Genomic DNA, 9,957 nt, shown 5'->3' with positions numbered 1-9,957 from the left:
ATGTCCATGTTATATATTTATTTTTGTAATAATGATGACCCATGTCCCTAACTTATCATAACAAAGAAAATGCCCAACACATGCAAATGCAACTCTACAACCCACGTCTATTCAACTTTGATTTCAAAACCAACCTTGAAAATTGGAAATAAAAATATGTTCACTTGATGGATCAAATTTTGTTTTAAAGTAAGACTGTCTGCGCCCCTAGGTAGGCAGCATAGCACCCAATTTTATTTGTCAAAGTAGTAGTGAATTGTTGCTCTTTGTTATATGGTGAGCTTAGGCACACTATCCTTATGCTTTTCATGAACTATTGGTGTGTGTGTGTGTAATGTTCCATTTGGTAACAGAGCTCAATGTAATCTAGTTAATATGCGCCTATGTGTAATCTCCATTTACATTTCTGTTTGAGATAAGCATCACTCTTTTAGGTGCATGCGTTATAGTCCTAAAGGCATGCCTATCTCATCACGCTATTTTCGTGATTGATGTACAGTGTGATTGAGCAAAGCTGTTGATAGCCTTGTCATGCTCTCCTTTTATTGCTACTGTGTGCCCATGATAGCTTCCATGCATATACTTCTTGCACAATTAACTTATTTTTCTTTATTTTGAGGAATCATCACCATCTACAAACAAAGTAAATGGATGTGGTGTCCTTTCTAGTGTAGGAATTTGCTACCTAGCTAGCTTAGAAACATGTGTATGTTCATTTCACATTCATATTCGCATGAAGTTGGCTCATGCGAATACACGTAGGATGCATGATGGATCAATACCTATCCAGGGTGTATGACGCTGAATCTTCATCCAAATTAACTTTATCTGCACCATTAATACTAGTGTCACTTGCATTGCCATCACCAAGACACTACTAAGATTAATCTTCACACACAGCAACCTCTTTTTAAATTTGAATGAGTTTGTCTAATAAGAGATGGTTTATATGTTTTTGGTTGCTAATGTGTGTCAATGAGAAACCAAATGACTAAATGCCATGGAAATAGCAAAATAAAATCAAATATATCTAACATTTTATGAGAGAATGGGCAAAAAATACAACATGACCAAATAGGAGCGACCAGAAGGGGGGTTGAATAGGAGCCTAATCCAATTTTCTGCTGATTTAGGCCGCTATCCCATTTCAACCCCAAAGCACTCACCGAGACCAAAAAACACTTCGAGGAGTACACATACGCCAACTGGTGGCTAGATGTACTCAAGAGTATCCCAGAAACACAGTGGAAAAACTAGAAGCAAGAAGGAGAAGAAACAGAGAAAAACTCATAAAACACTGAGAAAACTGGACTTCCACGGGGTCCAATACCGGACCCTCCGGTATGAGATTTTTGCCCAACAAAATTGAGCATGGGAAGCAATACTGGACCCTACGGTATCGACGCACAACACAACAAATTTTTTGCCAAAGAATCCAAATTCTATCCAAATGGTCTAAGAAAAATCCTAAACTTTGCATAGGGGTTCCCTTAGGTATCTAGAAGCTTTCCACAGAAGATCATGACCCGAAGACCACATAATCAAACAAGATATAAAAACCAACCATTAAAAGTGGATTTGCTCAGACTTCCTCTCAAGGGTAGATTTTTGTGCTCACGATGATGAATCTATCCAATTCTCTTGGCTGATATGTTCATCTAGGGTCCTTGCACGTATCCAAGCTTTCAAACCATCTCTAAAACTCAGATTCAGATCTCATGGAAAGATTACTTTATTTATGAAGATCAACTAGCTTTGGTTCTACAAAGGACAGTGTATCAATCTTCTGATTGCAGATCTCAATAGACGACTTAAGGAAAACTGGACTGGAAACTTTCACTTATCGACTCCTCAAACAGTACTATAGGAATCTATACTGAACATTCCCCTATAATACTACAAGCTCCCATAGCAATGGCGTATTTTGGTTCAGGCATTTGCTCATATAATCTCACTAAAGAAGGAGCCATTTTCATTGTTACCATTTGGGACTGACGGATATCGGGAAATATCTGTCCCTGTTTTCATCCCTAGTTAAAGGGTGGGACAAAATGATGTGTGTGCATATCCAAGCTAGATAGATAAGCACATACATCACACTTGTGATGATATGTTTGTAATATTGTATCACCCTGTGTATGCGTGAGGTATTGAAGACAGTGAAATTCCAGCAGGTTCCTTCTCGGAGGATGAGAGAGAGAGAGAGGTTGGTATATCTATGCCATAATCATCCATATATGGTTCTTCTGCCTTTGTGCTCACATGGGAATAAAGCTATAGCTAACTAATGACAAATGGTGACATGGAAACCTTGTGGCAACCAGATGACAATAGGATCCTTATCAAGATTCGCTAACTAGCAAACAAAGCTAGCTATTACGGGGCTTACTGGTCCTTTTGTACATCCTTTTCTTCATATGGCATTTGGCATATATGAAAGGCCAAAGCAGCAAGTTAATGAAAACCTTGTTGATGTGATCATTGCCCTCTTCTCTAGCCGGTTGGATGGGTCTATAAATATACACTACTACTCCACTAGTCTCACACAGTCACAACAAAGCAACACATAGCCGCCATTTTCATTGACAAGAAGTAAGTTCACTTTGGTGAGGTCAAGTAGTTTGTATACATTCCTGATCAATGATGATGTCTACTTCTCTTGCTAAACCGATCCCCCTCCTTCTATATGTCCATATATTTGTGTATGCAGATTAACTGAAACTATAATCCATCATCGAAGATGTGTTCCATTGTCATGGGTGCTACTGGTGGCAACAACAAGACATCATGGCCTGAGGTGGTAGGCATGTCCATCAATGAGGCGATAGAGATTATTCTTAAAGACATGCCCAACGCCCACATTGAAATTCTGCCTGTTGGCTCGATTGTGACCCAGGACATCCGCCTTGATCGTGTCCGCATTTTTGTTGATATTGTTGCCCAAACTCCAACAGTTGGTTGATATAGTGCATGCCTTCTCTAGATGATTTACCAAATAAACAAAGCCTAAGATTATGTATCCTGGTTAATAAATCCTACCTTTCTTGGTTGTTCTCAATTAGTTTAGCTTATTAGCTACATCATCATCAAACGGATGACCAAGAAATTCCATGTATGGCTATCATGAAAAATATAATCTTGATGGAATATATAATAAATAAACAATGATATATGCAATCATCACTATGCCAAAATAGCCCCAAAAAGATGCCTACAATAGAGACACTAGAACAAAACACGTCGCTGATGTCAAATTAGAGATGTGGGTAAACCAAAAGCATCTTTGGTAATGCTACTCATGTAGACATGCCTATGAATAGAACTGATCAGAGAGAGTCATCTCATCTATCCACGTCCCTGATGAGAGGGGACTCCCATCACAAAAACGTTTCAACAAGAGGCATCTTTGATGTGATCCCCATTACAGATGTGTGATCCAAGACGACAAACTCATTAGAGGCATGATTGTCGATACCCATCTCTAATGAGATCACAATACAGATGTGTGAATTCGATAACCTCATTAGAGATGCGAGTTTTAATATGATGATTTGAACCTCACAGATGCAAACATATTTCTGATGAGGTAACCTTGGTTGACTATCCAATTCTTTCTGCTTACTTGGGCATGTGCGCATTGCCCACCCCTGTCTCCTCCCCTCACCATTCAACGCATCCTCCTCTGTCAGTGCCCCACCTATCCCATGCACTCTTGCATCGATCTATTAATGCGTGTGGTCTACCACCCACACCACCTGCTCCGCCACCCATGACACCAGTGGTGCCACACCACCAAGTCGCCATGGTTGCACAACGTGGCCATATCCTCTACCAAGAAAATTGTTGCATTGATGCTAGACTCTAGATCAAAGGCATTCCACCTGGCTTTATTGAAAGCTTATCGAAAGCCCAATTGACGCCAGACTTAGGTGAGTTTTTTGTGTGTGGGGGACTTAGGTGAGTTTCATGCTACCCAGGTTCTATGCTTGCATTCTCAAGTTTTGCCCAATGCAGCAAGTTGCTTCATCATCTAATAAATCCAAAATTGTATAATGTAAGTTCTTCATGGAGGTTCAAGGCTCTTGGTAATAGTTTTTTGCTAAATTATTGGTGGGTTCTTGGTTGAGACTTTTTGGTGAGTCCTTCGTGGTAGCTCAGTTGTGGCTTTTGGTGAGAATAGGCCCTAACTGAATTGATGAAGAACATGCCCTGATTGAATTGATGAATTCTTCCAAGCAAAACCTCCCAACCATGGAGCACCTGATACTGCTTACAAGGTGGTGCATGAATCTTGTTAGTTTCTTAGACAATTTATCCATATTTCACTGGAATGAAAATATTGTTACAACTATTTAGGATGTCGATTGCTTTACTAGTCACATTGCTTTGCATTCAGCAAGATGGCGATGAGGACCTGCTGTGCCTTCTAGAAGCATGTGCATGGCTAATGTGCTATGTGTGATTTGCGTGAGCCATGGAAACATGTACGTGGGCAGTGGAAGGAGGTGTGTCTGAGGTGCAAGAAGAGACTCGAGCTAGCATGAGGTGTGTCTGAGGTGCAAGAAGGGACTCGGGCTAACATGTTTCCATCTTGTCTATGTGGCCACCTCCTTGTGATTGTGCTAGGGAGTGATCCTTTTATAGGCAAGCTCTAGGATAGTGGGGGTGCTGGCCAAGGTGTGTCTAGACACTGCTGGCAGATGTTTTGAAGGAGCAATTCTCAAGTGGTGACCCTGCATGCTCACTCAAAGTTGAGAAACTTCACTTGCAACTTTGACTATGCCATCAGGGTTTAAATGGTAGGTTTGCTTACATGCTACTCCCTTTGTTCCTTTTTACAAGGCGCATCACTGATATATTAGAGACAACTTATAGTAAGATGCGCCTCCAATATTGTGTTATCATAGACGGTTATTTGGATGTGTGGCTGTGGACTAATATTTTAGAGACGGTTCTTTATATCACCCATTTGTACTATTTATTTTGTGACGGTTAGTGACGACCATTTCTGGTGAACGTGCCACACCCAATTTTAAGGATAAAATGGGATGCATAATCTTATGTGCGTTCAGAGATCAATCACACACATAAGCCGACAAATTATAGATAGTATCATCACAAGTGTTTATTACATCATGAATAATATGACAGTCTTCACATAAATATAGCGAAAGTATAAAGATAACTCTCTCACGGGAGCTCCATAGCACAGGGATGTCAACTGGTTGACCATAAGACTAGTAATCCTCAGAAAAGTTGTTATTACCATTGCAATCTGTTACCCATCTGGGATTTTTGTCCAAATAATGAAAATAAATAAGCGTAAGTACATGTCGTACTCAACAAGTGTAACATGGGGTTCATGAGGCCCAAAAGGTTTGACATAGGTTTAACAACATTTAGCTTTTAGTTGTCATAATTTTAGCATAAGAGCAGCATCAAGTTGTCATAATCCCAAATTAAAACACATGATCAATGTAAGCATGAGTAATATACAACAAAAGCAATTAATTAATAGTGATCATCTATTTCATAAGGGTTCCAAGGCCACTCGTGACCGTGAACACGGCTGATATACCAGTTTTACACTCTGCAGAGGTTGTACACTTTCACTGTGAGTCGTGTTTCCCATTTGCCTAGGGTTTGCAAGTCCCCAAAACACTACCAAGGTGAGCAGGCAGGGTACACTATGAAGCCTTTCAAAGGCTCATCTAATAAGTTAGGGCCGCTAGGTTTTCAATTGGCAAGCAGATGTAGGAACCCCCTTTCAAATGACACAATTCCTTCATGGCTATACACATAAGAGTAGAGGTTGTCCTATATCCGACTCGGCAAGCCCCTTTTGTGCCATGAAGGTAACCACTAACAAGCTAGAAAAGATACTCATACTTGACTAAAGCCAGAGCCATGTGGCCCTCACAGTTATACTATAAGTCCTAGATGATCACTTACAGATAAGTCCTTAAGGAGAGGAATCTGAAGCATTTAGAAAGTAGCTAAATACTCCAGCCTCCTTTTTCCAAGTTGCTAAAAAGTCTTGTTTTAATGTTTATTGCATATATCATTAGTCAAGTTACAAGATCATGGTTTCGTTGAGCACTAGCATTAGCTACCCAATGCATATCCCATAGGTGACAAGGTATAAGTATAATTCTAGGAAAACCTTAGTTCAAGGTGACACATGCACATGAATAAGTGTATCATGGTTAATAGAAAACAAGGATAGTCCCATGCTATACTTGCCTTGATCAAAGTGCTCCTGCTGATCCTGCTCTCATCAAAGTAGTACTCTTGATCACCCACGAATTGCTCACCGTCTAAAATTGATCATCACAGCAACATACAAGCATCTAGAAGCACTCATGCATACCAAACAAAGGCTATAGAACAGTACACCAATAGCATAAAATCAAGATGAAAAGTTTTTAAAACGAATCTACGTCTCGCTACGAACACACAGACGCGAAGATCACGAAAATTAGAGCTATAACGAAGAAGTTATGAATTAATCAAGATTTCCTTTAATAAAATAATAAATTAAATCTAACCTCGAATTTTGAAAGTTGAAAACATTTTTAACAGTAGGATAAACATGTAGATTACACAATTACAAATCTAACGCAACTTGAACGGACCAAAATAGAATTAAAACGAAGATTTTATGGCTAAAACAAGATCTGTGGCAAATCTGCAAATAAAAAAAATGTATTTTAAAACTAATAGAGGGAAACTATGCTTTCAGAATAGAAAATGTATTCTAGGAGCACGCCATGGACTGCGGGTTTAGACATAGAAAATTGCAGTGGCTCTTTAGCAAATAAGCCAGGCGAAAGGGTACCGACCGATATTGACCGTAGGATCTAAAGGGGACGGTGCAGATCAGATGGGAGGGGGAGAGAGAGAAAAGTCGACCGACTGGAACAGTGCCAGACGCGGCGGCTGCCATGACCGGTGGTGATTGAGCTCGCCGGCGCACATGGTTAGGGCCCTAGAGGCCACGGTTTGATGAACCGAGAGCACCGGATCAAAGAAGAGACGAAGGCGAACTCACCAAAGCAACTTACAGCGGCGAGGAGCGGATGGAAGCGGTGTGCAGCTTGGGACGGCGGGTGGCGGAGTGCCTGTGAGCAACGGCGACATGGCGTGAGCGAACCGGAGTGAGAAAAAGAAAAAGAAGAGGCTCGGCGGCTTCGCAACATCGATGCGAAGCTCGGAAACAGCTTACGGTGGCGGCGGAGCGGCAAGGCGAGCACGGCGGCGTCGAGCTTCTACTCGGCGAGATCCAAGCAGCGGCACTAGGGCTCAAGGCGGCGTGGCGGCTTGCGTTTTTGGGTTTGGTGAGGGCGGTGGGGTGCGGGGGCTCGATATTTAAGGAGCTGGTGGCGTAGAGAGCACGCCAATCGGCGAGTCGTCGCGGAGGCGGACTCTGAGCCGGAGCAGAGTCCGTGAAGGAGACAGTGGCGAGGTGGAAGAAACAGCTGACAAGCGGGCCCACCTGTCGGTGACCCAAGGCGCGGGGCCGGCTGGTCAGCTGCACAAGAGAGAAAGGGAGCGCACCTGCACTAAGCTGGGCCGGCCCATGGTGGGTGCGCGGGCCTGCAGGGAAAGGAAGGCAGCCAAGAAGGAGAAGGGAGAGAGAGTTGGGCCTCTGCACAAGCATGTAACTAGACCTTATAGTTGATTTTAATTTAACAAAAGTTATTATTTTCTAAGTTTACATGCTCACAAAATGCATAATTAAATCAAATTCACCTGTTTTAAAATGATGCAAATTTTAGGGCGTTACAGAATGCGTCTCCTTTGTTGCTTTCTAGCGTAGTGCTATTTCTAGATACCAAGCCCCATCAAGCATGCACGTGTATTCCTCCTCATACCATGATTAACCATCAGGGTCTCATGGTTGGGCTCTAATAAAACTGGGTGCCGGCGCCTCTCCATCTCAAGTTTCTATGCCCTTTTCCTATAACAATTCACCAAACGGAAATCTGGGTGGCAGTCAAAATCTAAACAAGCTATATAGTGCCACTGCTCCTGCGAGTTCAGTTCTAGTCTGTAAATAGTCATGCTGAGGACTGGACTCTTCATCTTCTCCGCTCTTCCTACTCAAAGAGGAAGAGAGTGAAAGCCAACACAATGAAATTACACTGATTCTCAAATGTACATATACAACATACATGCACCCACATTCAGTTAGAGCCTAGTCTACCGGATCTGCTAACAGATATGGATGTGTACAATGAGTCTTCAGTAGCAAGTGCAAGAATTAGTATCGCTGCTCTAATACCATGAAAGAGGAAGAGAGTGTGATCCAATAGAACGAACTTCCATTGATTCTGAAGTGTACTTATATAATGCATGAATATGTAGTAGTGTTGACTGTATATTGACCAATTTAGATATTGCCTTCTTATTGTTATTGTTGTGTGTTTGTATATTACCTCCTATTGTTACTTTTGTGCGTTTAGATATGGGCATGTACAACACATGAGCTCTTGATCATTACATAATTCACATGCATGAGCCCTTTGATCATTCGAGAATGCACATATGAAGTCTACTAGATATGTACAACACTTGATCTGATTGCACATTTAGACACATACAACACTTAATCTGAACGCTATTAGTATGCCATTGTCTTATCTAGTGTTAAAGAGTGTAATCTAGGACAAAATGACGTGCGTGCATATCCAGGATAGATAAGCACATCAATTATAGGATGATCTGTTTGTAGTATCGTATCACAACATGTATGCTTGAGCATTTGTTGGCAGTGAGATCCGACAGGTTTCTTCTTCGAGGATGAGAGAGATGGATATGTTGCTATATTTGTGTGTGTCATAATCATCTATGTGTGGTTGTTGTACCTTTGTGCTCATGTGGTAACAAAGCTAGCTAACTATTGACAAATGGTCATGACATGGAAAGCTCTTGACAACTACATTACGATCAGATCCTTATCGGGGCTACCTAACTATTTAACAAAGCAAGTTTGTTACTGGGGCTGACTAGTATTTTTGTGGGCATCCTTATCTTCATATGGCATTTGGCATATATGAAAGTCCACTACAACAAGTTAACAAAAACCATGTCGATAAGCTAATCATTGCGCTCTCCTCTGGCCGGTCGGATAGATCTATAAATATACTCTAGTACTCAACTAGTCTCGCACACAGGCACAACAACACAACACATAGCCATCTTCATTGACAAGCAGTAAGTTCACCTCCGTGAGCTCGAGTAGTGAGTATACATGCTTGATCACTGTTGATCTCTACTTCTCTTGCTCAACTGATTCCCCTCCTTCTGTATATATGTTCGTATATTTGTGCATGTAGATGAGTTCCATTGTCATGGATGTTACCAGCAGCGAGAAGAAGACATCATGGCCCGAGGTGGTGGGCATGTCCATCAAGGAGGCGACGGAGATCATTCTGAAAGACATGCCCAACGCGTACATTCAGGTGCTGCCTATTGGTTCGCCTGTGACCCTGGACATTCGCCCTGATCGCGTCCGCATCTTCGTTGATACCGTCGCCAAGACTCCGATAGTTGGCTGATACAGTTCGACTTCTGCATGTTGTCTAAGGATGATGTACCCAATAAAGAAAGCCTGCTTTTATTTATATTTTCTGTTAATAATCATGTCTTTCTTTGTTGTCCTTGATTAGCTAGCTTTTTAGCTACATCATAAAAAAAGAGGAAGACCCAGAAAGCCCATGTATGGCTATCGTGAAAAATGTAATCTTGATGGAATATATAAATAGACAATGGTATGCAATCATCTAATACTATGATTATGTCCATCTCATATACTTTTTCATGTAATAGTGGAGAACTATGCCCTTAGATTTTCATAACGAAGAAACTATCCAACAAGCTTAGCCATGGGTACAAGGTACAATAATACACATATGACTACAATTTTTAGTTTTAGCCATGGGTCCAATACACATA

General features: G+C 41.4%; 1 protein-coding gene across 1 annotated transcript; it reads left to right on the top strand.

Moving 5' to 3' along the window:
* The first annotated feature begins 2,755 nt into the window (after positions 1-2,755).
* Positions 2,756-9,560, top strand: LOC136510273 (subtilisin-chymotrypsin inhibitor CI-1A-like). The gene is made up of 2 exons (XM_066504784.1): positions 2,756-2,953; positions 9,339-9,560. The coding sequence occupies exons 1-2, from the start codon at positions 2,756-2,758 to the stop codon at positions 9,558-9,560; spliced, it is 420 nt and encodes a 139-aa protein (XP_066360881.1).
* The last annotated feature ends 397 nt before the right edge of the window (positions 9,561-9,957 follow it).

The sequence above is a fragment of the Miscanthus floridulus genome, chromosome 16 (assembly GCF_019320115.1).
Source record: "Miscanthus floridulus cultivar M001 chromosome 16, ASM1932011v1, whole genome shotgun sequence".
Taxonomy (NCBI): Eukaryota; Viridiplantae; Streptophyta; class Magnoliopsida; order Poales; family Poaceae; genus Miscanthus; species Miscanthus floridulus.
Note: the sequence above shows the minus strand (reverse complement) of the source record. Positions and strands in the feature narration are given on the sequence as shown.